Source organism: Acomys minous, assembly GCF_964271855.1.
Source record: "Acomys minous genome assembly, chromosome: 1".
In the NCBI taxonomy this organism is placed as follows: domain Eukaryota; kingdom Metazoa; phylum Chordata; class Mammalia; order Rodentia; family Muridae; genus Acomys; species Acomys minous.
The window spans coordinates 35,972,932-35,990,794 of record NC_140483.1 but is presented as its reverse complement, the minus strand read 5'-3'; the positions used below and the strand labels follow the sequence as shown (position 1 = coordinate 35,990,794).

The 17,863-nt window shown below is 41.6% G+C and overlaps 1 protein-coding gene across 6 annotated transcripts in view; it reads right to left on the bottom strand.

Annotated features, from left to right (window-relative positions):
- The window catches only part of RALGPS2 (Ral GEF with PH domain and SH3 binding motif 2), a 133,960-nt gene that overhangs the window by 75,616 nt on the left and 40,481 nt on the right, over positions 1-17,863 (bottom strand). For all 6 annotated transcript variants that reach the window (XM_084772500.1, XM_084772501.1, XM_084772502.1 and 3 more), the window contains exon 5: positions 3,013-3,096. In XM_084772500.1, the coding sequence (XP_084628626.1) occupies positions 3,013-3,096 (84 nt within the window). The remainder of the gene's footprint in view (positions 1-3,012; positions 3,097-17,863) is intronic.

Genomic DNA, 17,863 nt, shown 5'->3' with positions numbered 1-17,863 from the left:
TCTAAGTATTTTAAGTTGGTTCAAACTTAAATCTAAAAACAAGACAGAGTTAAGAGTCTTAGTGAAAGAGTCATGATGTCATAGCCTGTATTTCCTCACTTCAAAAGGAGAAACATTTTAGATTTTTCTTGGAATTTCCACCTGTAAACAGCTGTCAACATGTATGTGTGTATGTATAATTATATGCATTTTTTGATTTATGTTAACATAAAATGACATATTTTACAAAGCCATTATAACACCTCTTATACTAATGCCAACAATGCTTCCTGATCCTAACAAGATTTTATGAACTAGCAAAAGTTAAACTACAAATAGTTAAATAGCAACTAGCAAATATAAACAACTAATTTACATCTGAACTGCATAATCAATTTAATTAAATTTCACGTTAGACTCATTTTAAGATAAATGATTTTTAAAATCCAAATTCTTGCCAGGTATGGTGGCATTATTGTCCAGTGAGCTACCTGAGAGCAAGTTTTGGACAATAAAAATGATGATAGCATCAAAATAAGCATGAGTAGGCACTAAATACTTATTCCCAAAACTAAGATTAAAATAGAGCTCGCTCTACACCACCTATGCACTCAGACTGTACAGAGCTCAGCTATCCAAATGGGCAGGGGGAATGGAGAGAGAGTGCCTGTGAGCCATCTGCTTTCCACATCATGCTGGGGGCTGGGCCTTAGCATACAGGTTGAATATACCTTACTCACAGGAAATGCTTATGGTTTTGGAGGATTTGTATAAACATGAGATGTCTTGGGGATGAGAGCCAAGTCAACACTGAACTCATTTAGATTTCATATACATCTTATACCATAGCTAAAGGCAATTTTATTCAATAGTGTGAATGCACCTCTCCTATGAAGTCAGGTACAAAGTCCTTGTGGTGTCACACTGGTGCATTTTGGGTTTTTGAGCATGTCAGGCTTGGACTTGCAGATCAGGAATATCCAATGACTATTATTCTTAGATTGTGGTTTGTGGCACAGGATAAAGCAAGTGAGTAAACTACAAGATGCCCAAGGGTGTGGGAGAAAGGACATGCAAACCTATCAAAAGAGATGAAGGAAAATCTTTTTGTTGCAAACTTCAACAATCACTGAGTCCTGAGTTTCAATGAGACAGCTGTAGTGCCACCTACTGGCTGAAAATGGAACAATGTGACAACTGAGAGGTAGAAGGGAACAGGACAGAAGCAGAAAACTACGTGGTTACTAGCTAAAGATGATGGAACATCAACTCATTATCTTTAACACTACCAAATAACAGGAAAGAATCAAACTTCAGTCCTTGCGTGCTTCCTTTAAAATAACCATCTGTATAAACAAACTACAGGTATGAAAAATACCAACCCCAAAGTGTCTTAGTCAATGTCCTATGCTGGGAGGAGACACCATGACCAAGGCAAAGCACTGAATTACAGGTGAGAAGGTTCATCCATACGTGAGGCAGGAAGCAGACAGGCATGGAGCAGCAGCCTCAGGCGGCAGAGAGAGAGAGAGAGAGCACGATGCTGGGCCTGTTAGAGTCCTCCCCCAGGGACACACCCTCGCTAAAAAGGCCATACTCCCTGACCCTTCCTCAACAGATGGACTATCAGGGACCAAGCATTCACACACATGGACCTGAGGACCACCCTCATTCAAAGCAGGGCACCGAGCAATCTAAACTGTGAACAGAGAGAATGAAATGAGACTACACCTCTAATACCCTCAGTTAGATGCACTTAACAAACAACTACTAACACAATGAAAAGACAACCGGATGCCAAGTACCTCCTGATAGACAAACACAATGCAACCTGTAACTCTTGCCAAGGAGACCAAAACTGGCCAAACCTTTGAAACCAGCGGCTAGCTTACAGTTAACACCCAACAGTCAATATGTGTGGGTTCATCCATATATAAATAATAATAATAATTAAAAAAAAATAAAGGAGGAAATTGTAGATTAACAGGTCCTAAAAACACCGACATTTAAAAATCAGAAAGACCCAACTTAGTTGCTATAAATACAAGAACTCAAGGCAGTGATGGCTCCAAGTCTCTGCCTAGAGAACCTATGGCTCCCGTACAGCAAATGGCAACATTCTTCACAAAGGCCAAAAACATTTTAGTATCGAGAGTAGCTGAACTTAGCATACAAAGTGGTGACCATCAATGATTAAATGAATTAGAGCTCCCTGCACTGGGTGTATGTCTCCAAGAACCATCATTGATGAAGAAGGCCACAGGAGAAGCTATACATTATATACTGGTATATTTTACAAAGATGAAAAGCAAGCATGGCTATCCAACTTGTTGATACAAATACAGTATTTCTGTTACATCTATGAGAATCATAGTCAAGTTAGCAAATAAAAACAGAAGGTGTAGCAGGCACTGTGACACATGACTACCATCCCAGCACTCAGCAGGCAGAGGCAGGAGGGTCAGGAGGTCACGGTCATGGTCAGCTACATACCAAGTTCAGGGTTAGACTGAACAACACAAGACCCTGACTCAAAAAATAAAATAAGTAAGGGAAGGGAAGGGCCAGGAAGACGATCAGTGGGTAAACTGTTTGCTGCACAAACACGAGAACTTGAGTTCGGATCTCAAGCATTCATGTAAAAGGCTGGGTAGACAGAACAAGGTAGAGGAGGGGCATCTGCAGGAGGAAGATTCTGGGCACTTATTGGTCAGCCAGTATACTCAATCCATATGCCCCACGTTCACCGAGTCTCTGTCTTAAAAATGGGGTGAGCCGGGCGTGGTGTCACATGCCTATAATCCCAGCACTTGGGAGGCAGAGGCAGGTGGAGCGCTGTGAGTTCGAGGCCAGCCTGGTCTACAAAGCGGGTCCAGGACAGCCAAGGCTACACAGAGAACCCCTGTCTCAAAAAAAAAATGGGGTGGTGGTGATGAAGAGAAACACAGGAGACACGAGTAATCTCTGGCTTCCACAAGAGTATGCACAACCCAACACAGCCATGCCCTCCCTCACCCAATTAGCCCAACTCACATGATTAAATCTTCTTGTAAAAGCAACTGCATTTGGTGCAGAACTGTATTTTTCTTTTTTATTCCATCCACAACTTGAAAGCTCCTAGAAGATTAAAATAAAAACTAAACAAATTAAATGTAAGAAATAACTCAGTTTTCATACATTAGAGAAATTAAACTGTAAAGACTGTATGTTCTTTTCTGGAACAACAAATAGGAATATCTAACAATATTAGTTATTTTGTAAAAGCTAAAACAAATTTTATTAGACTATATACATAAAATTTCTATCTAAAAGAATATAGGTAAATGTATTTCACAGGTAGAGTATGATGGGGTGATCTCTGAGAGACAAAGCTGAATATCCCATAGCACATAGTAAACACTGCGGACTGTCAAAACTATTAAATCACACAAAGCCCCCACAACTAGCTTCTTCTTTCTTCCTTTTTATAGTGTATGATGTGATGTATGTGTGTGCACATGCTAATGCATATGTGGATTTATAGGCAGAGGCCTACACTGGGTTTCTGAGATGGTCTCTCACTGAGCCTGGAGCTCCCATTTCAGCTAGACTGGCTTGGCGTTAGCCAGCCACCCCCACCCAACCCCAGGATCCACCTGTCCCTTTACCTACCCCCAACCAAGGGCTCAGGTTTTCAGACAGGTGCTTCTGGTCTGGTTTTGTTTGTCTGTTTGTTTTTTTTACATGGGTGCTGGGGATTTAACCCAGGTTCCAGTGAGCCAACTCCCAGCCCCACAATTAAGCTTTTTAAAGATCTCATTCTTTGACCTGACAGTTGGTTTTATATATTTGAAGAAACCTCTTTAGTAAAGGAGTCCTTGATAACCCCAATGGTCTAAGAATAAAATTCAAATGGCTCAAGATCTTGTATTAAAAGAAAAAGATTTTAATTTTACATTAATGCCCCCTATTGACAATGAACCCCTCTGGCTGGAGGTGGCTCAGATCTTACAGAGGGCCTGGGTCTGATAACCACCATCTGCATGGTGGCTCACTGCTGTCTGTGAATCCCACTGCAGGAGAATCAATGCCCTCTTCTGGGCTCTGTGGGCATCAGACACTCAAGCAGCATACAGATTTGCTTTCAGGCAAAACACCCATCCATATAAAACAAAAAATAAAATAAAAACAAGTGACTCCTTTATACTTATAAATGTAGGCTTCAAAGTACAGCACAATATATGTACTTTTGTGATACAAAAAGAAATTACATTTTTGTTTCACATTACAACTGGTACAGATAGCTCAAAATAGCACTTCTGCTTTGCTGCTTCAAAATTATGGTTATCACCGCTGTATCTATTGAATGTAAATGAAGCATGTACATATGGCTAATGTATGCCACCATTTAAAAATATTCTGACAGGTGTATGCTAACAGAGCTGAATTCATTTGATTTTAAAGAAGAGTTTCTGTACATAGACTTCAAGACTACCAGAGGTGTTCTACAATATAGCAAAAACCACCAGAGAAAGGACCCATACAGAAAGGGAAAAAACCTTTTGGGTAGACAACAAAGGAAATCTGAGAAAGAAAAAGATATTATCATTACTCTTTGATAGGTGAGAAAAGTTATTACACCTGTCATTTTGTTAAGAATGTCTTTGCGCATATATTTGTGTATTTTCCTTGATTTCTTTATTATGTAGGGTAACATCACTTAGGAGAATATCAGCGGCTCTTGTATTTAATTCTTGAGAAAGACTGTCTCTTAAGGAACATTGCCACTTATTCTGGAGTTTATAAGGAGTGTGTAGCTGTATGTGGGATAGTTATATCATGGTTAGGCATCACTGTTACCTGGCTATTATTTTTCTTTGGAAATTAAGCATGAAATAAGGAGGTATGATTATGAGTCAAGTTGACAAGAGGTGGGCTTAAGATGACTATTCTTGGTTATCAAGCTGACTACATCTGGAATTAACTAAAACCAAAGCCACCAGGTTCGCCTGTGAAGGATTTTCTCAATTAAACCATTATATATAGTAGATACACCTAATCCAGATCTTTTGGGGTAAGATCCACCTTTAATCTGACACACCGTCTTGTGGCCGCCTACATGAAGGACATGGAAGATGGAGGCTTTTGCTCTCTGCCTGCTTGTCCGCACTCTCCACGGCAAGTCCATCCTTTCACCGGCTTTGGAGGCTCCTTCTTCAGGACTCCAGCCTGTACATAAGACCAGCTGAGACATCAGCCCCCTGGACTCAACAGCTACTAGATTCTTGGACTGTCTGTTGGTAGACATCATTGTTGGGCTAGCTGGAACACCACCTGTAAGTCACTCTAATAAATACTCTTTCTAGATATGGATGGATTGATAGACGGATGAACAGATAGACAGATTCACTCCATAAGGTTTGTTCCTCTAAGAGCTCAGTTGGCAAAACCCACCAAGATACTAATTTGATATTAACTAAGAATCAATGTGTTAATATTTAAATAACAAGAACCTTAAGAGGCCCAAGAAAATAACAATTCAAGAAAATGGCCAAGACTATAAGATAACAATTGACTTTCCTGTGGCGCAGTACATGGATGAAGTGTGTGGAGGGGAGCCAAAGCATAACATTAAAAACAAAATTTTTTTTAAAAGGACCTTGTAGACAAAGAAATTAAAAACAACAACAAAATCTCATGAATTATTTCTAAAGTACAAATTACTGAGACAACACTATTAGGAAACTGAAAGTAACAACTTCAAGTTACAGAATTCTACATGCAGCAACATAAAACCTTGATAAAGACTAGAGACCCTTTCAGACAGGAGGGTCCTTAGAGAAGTTGCGTGTGTGTACTCATTCTCAGACAGCAGGTAGACGGAAGCTCAAAACAGACTAGCCAGCTAAGTAAGGGGATGAGGTGGCTCAGTGGGTAAAGCTGCTTGCTGCCTAACCTGAGTTCAGTCTCACAGGGTAGGAAAGCCTGCAAGTTGTTCTCTGGCATGGCATCCACAAGTGTTTGTGGCATGCAGAAACCTACATGTGCAACATACACACACACACACACACACACACACACAGAGGAAGGGGGCAGCTGAGGGTGCAGTTGGCGGCAGACCTTATGCTTAGCATGCATGAGGCCCTAGGTTCATTTCTCAACACCAATGAAGAAAAACAGAAGATGTAAGATCTTCAAGCTAGGCAAGTCCTTGTAGGAAACCCACTGATTAACAAGAAGGAGTAATACTGGGCTCTTAGGGACAGGCAAGAGCAGAGGACAAATTCCACTAGAGAGGAGGGAGCAGTCAAGGAAGGCAGGATCGGGGGCGGGGTGGTGGTGGTGAGGGGCAGGAGGTTAACTGTAGCCTAAAAAGGATAGTGAGAGGGAAAGCTCCAAGGTGAAGGCAGAGTTGTTTCCGGTATGTAAGTAGCACAGGTCTGCATGCATAATGAAATATCACAGAACCACATGACATAATGGCATTTTCTTATTTTGATGGAGTGCTACAGTCCAGATGGAACTGCAAGAAAAACCAGGTAAAGGGTACAGGGGATTTCTCTGTACAGGTTTTGTAACTTCCTATAAATCTTTAATATCTGCATTATTTTTTTTTACAACTTCCTATGTTCTGTAATTACCTTAAAAATTGTTTTAAAGTGGAAATCCACTTAATGAGTTACAAAGCTAGAATTGTACCAGGGCTCACCACTTTCTTCTTAAATCTTGAGCTGCACTTACAGCTGCCTGGATTTAAAGATAATTTTTTCCCTGCTCTACCTATCTCCCAACAGTCCCTTATTTCTACATGAGGAAAAAAAGTTCCCTTGTCTTGAGAACATTAAAATAGGCTACACATGGCTGGGAAGATGGCTCAGTCGGTAAAGTACTTGTCATGTCATCATGAGGACGCAAGTTCAATGCCCAGCTCCCACACAGGCACTGTAGCATGCATCTGCTTTAAAAAAATAAAAAGTGCATGGGCTAGAGATGGCTCAGCAGTTAACAGTGCTTGTTGATCTTGCAAAGGACCTGGGTTCAGTTCCCAGCACACACACGCCAGCTAACAACCTTCTGTAACTGCAGTTCCAGGGACATCCTCTCCTAGCCTTTACATGCATTGCATGCACATGGTGCACAGACAAAATACCCATCCACATAAAATAAAAACAAATAAATCTTTTAAGGAGGCCATGTGCTGTTGATCTGTGCCTCTGTGCTGTGTACTGGCCCACCCCCACACACTCAGGCAGCCCCAGGATCTCGGGGAGGGAGGGAGGGAGCCTCCAACAGCAGCTCCTAGCTTACTTTACTAATACAACACAATCTAAAGACAAAGCGTTTGTGAAGTCTTGCTATGTAGCCCCACACTGGCCTTAAACTCACTGCAATCCCCCTGCCTCAGCCTTCCAAGTGCTAGTATTATAACCAGGCACTACCATACCCTTAAGATCTTTTCCTTCTTTTCTATTCTTTTTTTCTTTCTCTACCCTCCCTTCCTTATGAAAGAACACCTCTCAGACCCATTCTCATCTCACAAGTCTTTGGTTACTCTGACTAAACAGCCTGAGACGTACCAAAGGCTAGTTGGTGGCTGAGGGCAGCTCAGTCAGAAAGTCGGGGACCAGCTACTCTTCATGCAACAATTCATTTGGTTGGTTGTTGTTTAATCAGATTCTGACCATTCAAAATGAATGGTCAAACTGTAATTATCTGACCTCCTCAGAGCAAAACAGAACATTTAAAGCAGCCCTATAGTCTAGTCTCTTTTCTCTTTTTGTTTCAGACTCTAGGACCTTCCTACGAATGACACTATAGTATGACGCAACAACTGTGTTTTGCTGTACCTGTCATCTTTATACTGACTTCGGTCACACAGAAGCCTGTACTAAAGCATTTCACACGAACAAGTGACCTAGGTCAAGTGACCTAGTGGCTCTGACAAGGCTTTGTCAGGGCCTAGTCAAGAACGCACAGGGCTGTTTGGGTGTGCTGTGTAAGTAACCCTCCCGCAGTCCCGAAACAGTTTGCTCTAATGTGCTTAACTAGCCATTTTAACTCAGCCAGGAAAGGGAATCTTCTAAAAATGCCTCAGATATATAAAACAACCGTAATAGTTGCTAAAATGCATTTCAGAATACACATGGATTCGCTGTGAATCATTTACTATTACGATCAATTTTCAGTTGCATTTATTTCAGAAGCACAGGGAGGGCAAAACCCCACAACTGATGACCACCTACCCTATGAGAGAATGACTCAATTCACAGGAGTCACAGCTTCTCTTACGTCTTGTAGGTTCCAACACTCTTAAAAGGACTGTTCTAAGGGTGATGATGTAGGGATACCTATAGACAGAAGAAGAGAAAAGGCCAATATAGACCAGCATGTAGACAGATTGAAGGAGGAAAGAAACAGTGGAATCCAAAGACTGCGGGTGAGGGAAGCAACTAGGACAGAGGATGTCCATGAGGTTAACTGTTGCTGAGGTAGCTCTGTGCTCAGAGTGAAAGCTTTAAAGAGATATGACATCCATTTGTACCCAGTTTATATGGCTATATAGAAGTCACCACCACAGATGGAATTCCATCCATTATGCTTGCATTTTTAATTAGAACAAAAACCGAAACTATGCAACGTAACAGGGTAAGTTAAGAACACTGGCCCTCCTTTCTAATGTACTCAGGTCTTCCTTCCCACCTCCCAGTATGGAGTAGCCCCGCTAACGAGATCAGGGACAAAGTCAGAAGCTACTTCTGCTTCCACAGATGCAGATGCCAAAACAACTTTCTTCTCTGCCTTCCCTGGTCCTGATGGAAGCCTGACCTTCCTATATGCTAGGAAGCTCCAGGTGAGGGCAGCAGACCCACACTGGCGGCCGGCTGCAGGGGGCTTCTAACAGAGCGCCACACCATTATTCTAGTGCACAAGACTCGTCACATTGCCTATTATCTAAGTCCATGACTTGCTTACATTTTTAATGCAATGATTATTTTTATTAAAAAGCTTATTTCTGTTAAAATTTTTTATGTTGCTTAGATTATAGTCTTTTGGTAGACATAAAAATATTTGTAGAGAATGCCTTTTACACATCCTGCAAGAAATGTCTCAAATGATAAAAATTTCAGAAATATTTTAATAAAATTCACAATTAGTGTTGCCCTAATTTAGCTATCACTTTCCCACAATCTCTAGTGTGTCTCAAACACACACTTACTCCTCATAGTACTATAACTGATACTGTTTTAAGTGTCCAATGGAAGATTAGTTCTAGGACCTCCCTCCAATTAGAAAAAAAACCATAAAAATTATTAGATTTGTGTATGATCTTTGCATGCCCTCCACTACACTTTAAAGCACCTCTAGGTTACTTACAATACCTAACACAGTGCACCTACAGGCTTATTCAGCCTTATCCCATACTGAAGTATTTTGGATGATAATATTAAATCACCTATAAAAGTTTTTAAGTAAATTTACATCCCCAGTGATAGTGAAGTATTAGGAATGGATCATGCTTTATTTTATACAAGTTAATTATATGTCTTATATGAAAGGCTCAGGCAAGAAGTGTTTTTACATTTGAAGTTTTCTAATTTCAGAATATGAACAGAAAAAATCCAAATTGTCCCACACTCCTTAGGATCTTCAGATTCGGACTACGGCATAATGCCAGGGAAAGAAGTCTATATATACACAGTACAGACAGAACAGCTTTCCCCAAACATTTCTGCTCTGTGATTGGATGGAATTGAAGTGTGGAATTTTCTTCAGCAGGTGTAATGCTTGCTAGAAAGCTTTTAGGTGGACCTTGTCCTCTAAGAATACTTGAGAACCTTGTGTGGTGGGAATGAATGTCCCCTATAAGGTACCTGACTACTTGGTCCTCACTTGGTCACCCCTAGGAAGGACTAGGGGGTGTGGCCTTGTGGGAGGTGTGTCGCTGGGGAAGGGCTTGTTTCCAAAGCCTCCAGCTATCCCCAGTGAGTATCTGTTTCATTTGTAGAGCAGGATGCGAGCTCTCAGCTGCTGCTACTCCCAGCACCATGCCTGCTTGCCACCAGCCTCTCTGCCAAGATGGTGATGGGCTTCTCTCCCTCTGGAACTGTGAGGCCAATGGAACCCTGCCTTCTGTAAGCCACCTTGACAGTGTTGTTTGATCACAGCAACAGAAACCTTCTAAGAGGCAGCCATTATCCAGAGTAATGACTATAATGCAGAGTTCAAATACAATTCCACCCTTAATTAAGGCGTATGAAAATATAGAGTCACAACTGGACTCTAAGCTAGCTTTCTGGCAAGCTCACCCTATACTGAGTAATACAAAACTCACCCTGCAGAGAAACTCCACTAGTGCTATAACTGCATCAGTGACTTCAGAAGAACATAAGCTTTATAGACCATCAGAGAATTCACAACAGACAGAACGACTCCAATCCTAGGAATGTACTTAGCATGGATACGGTGGTTTGTATAATAAATATGCCCCATAGTCTCAGGCACTTCAATGTCTGGCTCCCAGGTGCTGGTACTGTCTAGGGGGTTAGGCAGTCTGGTTTTGCTGGAGGAAGTACGCCACAGTGTGGTTGTGTGTGTGGGGGGTCAGAGTGTGGGGAGATTGAGGGTAAAACCCTCACCTACGGCTCTTCTGTCTCTCTGCTTTGTGCTGGCAGTCCCAGAAACCAGCCCTCCACTTCCCACTCCAACAGCCACACCTGCTGTCTGCTGCCATGCTTCCCCTCCATGACACTCTTAGCCCTCTGGAACCGTAAGTCTAGATAGACTCCTTCTTACATGCTTTGGTCATGGAATTTTTTTTCATAGCAACAGAAGAATAATTAATACAATGAAGAACTTTCAGAATACAGTCAAAGCCTCTTCAACATGAGCTAAATCACAGAAAGGCCCTGTGAATGTATAAGAGATTTCTTCATGGTCCAAAGAGAAATCATACCTAGGAGAGCCATGGATATGAGAAAAGCTTTAGTAGGAGCTGCGTGCCAGAGACGGTATTAGAAATTAATGAATGTATAAAGCCCTCCAGCTAACTTTTTGTCCTTAATCCATATTGGAAAATTCAGCATTAGGGAAGAAATCTAAAAATAAATTCTACATTAGTAGAGGGGGTTAAAACCAAGCCAAAACAAAACCATAAAACCTCCAAAAACCTCTATCCACAGCAAGAGTGTCACTTTTAGAGTCCACATGGTAGTAGTATAAACTTCTGTAGGAATGGCTCCAAACACGCTAAGGAACTGGAAATGATTACCACTTCAAGACACCACTAAACAAGACTGAGTTTCTTGCTACTAAGCCAGATAAAATTTCTTGCCACTGTACAGGTGACAGAACCCCAATCCATAAGCATGTGACTTGTGGTGGCCTTTCTACTGTTACCACTTCTAAAGATGGCTGCAGTTTTGACAGAAGCTCTCCTGAAGGCTACAACTACGTACCACTAACAACTCTGGTTCTGAAATCACATACTTCTGAGATTTACTCAAAGATTTGGCAGTTTCAAGTACTACCCCACCCCTTTTTTTCCATGCTAAAGACGCCTTTTTAAAGTCAAGGATATGGAATACATTAGTGGCATAATTCATGAATGGCAAAGCTGAAAAAATTGCAACTTTTGGCTCCTTGTTCTAATAATTCTAAGAAATTTTATTTTGTAATTCAAAGGCAAAAAAAAGTAAGTGAAATGAAATACGTAAATATGTAGATGGATGGAGAGATGGCTAAGAGGTTGAGAGCACTTACTGCTCTTGCAGAGGACTTGGTTGGGTTACCAGTACCCACATGGTCTATAACTCTAAGAACAGTACAGGGGATCCAACACTGTCCTCTGGTCTCCACAGGTACTGCACACATGTGTTGCAGATATACATATGCAGGGAAAACACATACAGAAAATAAAAGTAAATATATCTTTAAAAAAAATTATAGAGTGCTGGCACTTTCCTTTTGTCCACTTTCTGGACAATGCTGACCTAAGTGTATCAACTTTGCCATGGTGTACTAAACCCTCAGAAACTGAACAAAAATAAAACAAACCCTTTATCCCTTAAAAAGAAAGAAAGAAAGAAAGAAAGCAAAAGAAAAGAAAGAAAAAAGAAGGGGGTATGTGTGAGAAGACAGGATAAGGGGGAAGGAGCAGTGAGGAGAGGAAACTTAGCATCTCGGGGTGAAGTGTCTCAGTGTGTGCAAGGCCCTGAGTTTGTTTCCCAGCACTCCTTTAAAAATAAAGATAGGTAAATGAAAGGATTTATGTAGAACTGTGTGCTGGATAGGGATTTAAAGGCAGAAGCAGAGTATATAGCAGCTGGCAGGGCAAAGTGTTAAAACTGTGGATGAAGGGAGGACCTGCTAACACTGTGGGGGAGACGCTGGACGACTCATAACTTCCTTCCCAGCGACAGTAACTGCATCACTGTGTCGGCATTGATGAGGAGGTGAGTACTAGCAGAGAGAACAGTGAAGTCCTGATTCTGCATGACAGATCACAAAGGTGAGGCAATGTGAGTGAATCACCTGACACAGGACACAGCTGCCCTGTATACCAGTCCTTCATATAAAACGAGGTTAATATAATACACAGACATCCTCTATATACTTTACACAATGCCTAGACTATTTATAATACATGGACATGTCATGTCAACAGTTGTTAGAACCATTTTTTTCTGCAAATATTTTGTCCTAGTTTGGTTGAGCGTACAAATTAGCAACATATACCAAGGTGCTTGCTTAGCATGCAAAAAGTGGGATTCTAGGTGAGGGCCAGCTACAAACAAAAGATGAACTTACTTAGGAAAATCAGTTTTGGATCATGTAAGTGTTATAAACACTTTCATGAAGTATGTGTATTATTCTTATAAAGTTTATATAAGGTTTATGTAGAATTCAAATTTGGAATAATAGACAAATGAAAATAAATAAGAGTTGTTTCAGGCTCAGAGAGAGCCACTACTTCTCTGTAATATCTTATGTTTAATAAGAAAAGTCTTTCTTTCCTTAGTAAGTGTAGTATTTAGCACCATATCTAAGTAATATATATATAAAGTATATAAATTTAAAATATAAAGATATTTATAAAAAGCAAATAAATTAGCTGATATCACAGCTTAAGTTTTCTAAAATGTATCAGTAGCAAGAGTTTTGACATAATAATTAACATTTCACAAACTATTCAGTGGTGTCAGTAATTTCCAAGATGTCTGTGCTCTACAGCCCAGGCACTAATACACTGAAGTGCATGAATCATGAAGGGAAGCTAGCTAAGGATGCGAAGCACAAAAGGCAGCCCAAACACAAAAGCAACGGAACGCCATTCACAGCAGTTTGAAAACCTGAAGCTTCAAACAGCACGTACTAGTAAGCAATGCCTACACTTGGGAAAACACAACAGACTAGACAGGAATGATACAGTCTCCTACCAGACTGTGTTCACCTGGGTGTGAGGGTACACAAGGGCCTTAACAGGGCTGGCTAGTTCACAGGAATCTTACCTTACAGTTCTTTTAGCCTTGTGCATGTCTTTCATAGTTCATACTAAAATTACAAGCATTCTTTTGGCACGCATCCTATATATGCTGGCACACTTAAAGTAATCTTGTGATTCAATGAGACCAATGTCTAACAAGAATATTCTGGTGTTAACGTTTTCCCCAATAGCTACTTCTATCAATTTGTTTAACTTCTACTCCTTGAGTACTTCCTAAACACTGCACTCATTTTCTTACTCTAGATATTGAGTTATTACTAAAAGTCAGACCAGAGAGTATACAAAAACAGTCAATCCCCTTCTTCATGTTTCAAATCAAGAGGAAAAGTAGCAACAGTCAGGCGGCACAAGATTCAAAGACTGCATGCAGGCTGGAGAGATGCCTCAGTGGTTAAGAGCACTAACTGCTCTTTTAGAGGTCCCGAGTTCAATTCCCAACAACCACATGGTGGCTCACAACTATCTGTAATGAGATCTGGTGTCTTCTTCTGGCACGCAGGCACACATACAGACAGAACACTATATACATAATAAATAAGTAAGTAAGTAAATCTTTTTTTTTTAAACCGCTTGATCTCTTCAGCAGTTCCTACACATCACTATTGTGGGACTCATCTATATGCACTGTCTAGCAATCCTATCCACATTTAATTTACAGGGGCTAGGGGGTGGGGAGTTAGGGAGGATTGAACCCAGGGCCTGCTGCTGAAGCACATATTATACTGACTATCCTCAGCCCCCTCATGTGTACAAATAGCATCTGTACATTGGTACCTTCCAAATTTAAATCAATGGCTTAGGCTGTAAATACATACCATTACACACTGCCTGGCTAAACGTCTCCTCGGAAAGGTTTAACAGACATGTAAAATTAAGGAAGTCCAAAGCCACACTGCTGCCCTTGCCTCCAAACCTGTTGCTCATGCTTGGTCCAGCACGACACATTATGTTCTGTATGAACGGCAGCAGTGCAATACAGACATTATAATTCCTCACTTCAGGGAATAGCAACTACTCTCATTTGATATGAGAGCAAACACTCTGGTGTCCCCATGACTCCCCTTACATACACAGTGTGCCAAGTTCTCACTCACTCTTTCACCTGTACCCTGACGCAAGCACATGTGTCTCTCATGTTACCTCCTTGATTTGCTCCTTCATATTGCTTCTCTTCCCCAGCTATGCTCACGTTCCACCATTTCTTGTAAAGAGCTGGAGCTACTAAACATCAAAATAAAAAAAAATTACTCTTCAGCTTAAAATCCTCCAATGCTTGGCTGGAGAAATAGCTCAGTGGCTAAGAATATGTACTTGAAGCTGGGCACAGAGGTGCACGCCTTTAATCCCAGCACGAGGGTGGAAGAGGGAAGTGGATCTCTGTGAGTTTGAGGCCAGCCTGATCTACAAAGCCAGGCCAGGACAGCCAAGGCTACACTGAGAAACCCTGTCTCAAAAAACAAAAACAAAGCAAAACAATATGTACTGCTCTTGCAGAGAACCTGCGTTTGATTCCTAGCACTCACATCAAACAGCTTACAATCACCTGTTAACTGCAATGACTGGGTTTGACACCTTCTCCTGACCTCTGGGGGCACCTGTACTCATGTGAACATGCACATAATTAAACAACTTCCCCAGTGGCTTACCACCTTCACCACAGTGACAGCTTCCTGGGTAGCATGCCCGTCTAGCCTCTCGCTCAACTTCATCCCTTGTTCAGAGCCCTTTCACCCAGCTTAGAAGGCTGTGGGCCACTAGCTTTGCTAGCCTGTTCCTGACGGAAACACCCTAATGGTATGCAATCCACCTCCTTTCTTTCTTTTTTTTTTTTTTTTTTGGTTTTTTTCGAGACAGGGTTTCTCTGTGTAGCCTTGGCCATCCTGGACTCACTTTGTAGACCAGGCTGGCCTCGAACTCACAGCGATCCGCCTGCCTCTGCCTCCCGAGTGCTGGGATTAAAGGCGTGCGCCACCACGCCCGGCTTGCAATCCACCTCCTTAAGGACTTTGTTTCTTGGGGAAGTCTTCTTGATGATCCCATCTAGAACTGAAGCTCCTCTGCGCCTCATGTCCTATGTGCTCCCCTCTTTAGTTTTCACGTATCACTGTTTAATTTAACTCCCTTCACCAGAACATACAATCTGGGGGGCAAATGTCAGTGTAGGCTTACTGCTGCATCTCCAGCAGCTAAGCAGTGCCAAACACATAACCCGGCACTCGGTCTGCTTACTGCATCACAACACAAACGGCCACTGTAAGGTGTCAGGAGAGCCAAAGGAAGAGAAAAACGTCTAACTTCACCTGATAACTCAAGGAGGAAGTTAACCACGGTGGACACAGGGTCCATGGCGAAGGACTAAAGGAATTAATTTGGTAGACCAGAAAGAGTAGAAAATGTGTTTAGAAAAAGGCAAAGTGATGTAGAGATTCAGATCCCACTGTGATGGTTTTCCTTTATCCTCAAAGCAAGTGAAACCATTGTGGAGGTTTGAGCAGAGGTCATGTGAGCACTTTTCAATGTCGCTTACCATGGTGACCTGAAAGAACAGACCTCAGGAGCCAGACAAAGCAGAAGCCACTGTGATGGTTTGCCTGTACTGTCAATGCAATGGGTTTAAAGTCACTCAGAAGACTGATGTAGCGTATGTCCAGGTGTGTATGTGGGAGTTTTCCAACAATAATTATCTAAAAGTCCACTGTACCACGGGCTGAGGGAGCGAGAGAACGGGGAAGGGGCAGCTGAGTGCCAGGATGCCTTTTCTCTGCTCTATGGCCTACCAACTGCTGTTCCATCATGCTTTCCCCAGCAGGCCAGGCTCACTCAGACCCCAAGCCCAGCTCTTTCCTCCACAAAGTCGATTCTGATGGATATGCGGGCACAGTGACATGAAAGTGACCAGTACACACAGACCAAGTGAAAAGGCACTGTTGTGACTCTGTGGAGACAAGATGGTTTCTTAGACTGAGGTGCTGACAATAAATAAACTAGGTATTTATGAAGGTAAAACAAAGTCAACAGTGCTGGGTACCGTAGTGAGCACCTATGATCCCAGCACTTAGGAGGTGGATGAAGAATGGTCAGAGTGGCATGTCTTCAGTCATATATACTGAGCTTGAGGCTAGCTTGGGCTACCTAAGACCTCATCTCAAAAGGATGGGGGAGTAGGAATCAAGAGGATTTTGTTAAATTTACTGAAGAAGTAAAGTTAAGGGATACCTGAAGGTTCAAAAGGAATCGTTCAATGTCCCAAGGAAGGGAAAAATCCTCTTAAAATGGGCGTGTATGTCTTCAGATAATGATCTAGTGTACAACGCCCACACTCTTAGTCATCGATTCCTAAACACCTGACAGGGAGCAGCTCTAGGTAAAAACATGACGTCATCCAGAGACAACCCTGGGACCCAGAAAACTCAGCATAGGGAAAAGTGTAAAGAATCTCAATAAAAACTGTATCCCGATTACAAGCTAGAACACTTTGGATGTTGTAGATTAAATAAAATCACCAACCGATTTCACCTTTCCTTTTGACTTTGTAATGTGACTACCACACAATGCAGTTAAATAAAGGACACCAGCTTTCCATGGGTTACCATGAGTCACATGAAAGAGCAATAATAAATGTATTTTATTCAAAAGGAAAAATGATTCTTAGGAGACTGTAAATTCAAGATGGGGGAAGGCAATTTTTGTCAAGAATAACAGAAATGAATACTCCAGGACTTTTGTTTTGCCCACTATTTATAAAGTGCACAGCTCCTCTCTGTCCGCTATTAACCCGGCAGCTCTACTTTGAACCTCTCTGCACTGAAGAGAAAGAGAGCACAGGCTTATAGAAATGACAGGGCCTAAGGCTATGCAGCCAGCTCTCTCCCTTCCCTTGACAGGCAGCAAACTTGAGACACTAACACATTAAGTAGCCTCCTTGGAAAAAGTCATGATAACAGCCTGTCTACACTTCAGGTGTACTGGACTTGTTAGTTATTGCAGTGTTCAGGATCACGACAGACTAGTATATAACATAAAAAATACCGCACGTTACTCCCAAAGAACCAATCATGAATTATCAAACTGGTTCCACTGGAAGATAAAATTAATTAATTAATTAATTAATTAATTAAAAGATAAAGTATATATTACTCCACACTAAAAGCAAAAACTGTCTTTTCCAAGTCTAAGCCCAGTGTCAACATTGAGCTATTATTATAGTCTGGGTATGACTTGAATGTGCCCGGCACACGTGTTATGGCGGAGTCTCCAGTGTAGGGAGAAGGGAGAAGCTTTAAGAGGTGGAGTCTTGCACTTAGCACAGGGACGCACACAAGGAGTGAGAGAGCTCTCCAGAAGTGGACTGTCATAAAGACAATGGCCATTTCCCTTTCTACTTTTCTGCCACAACATGAG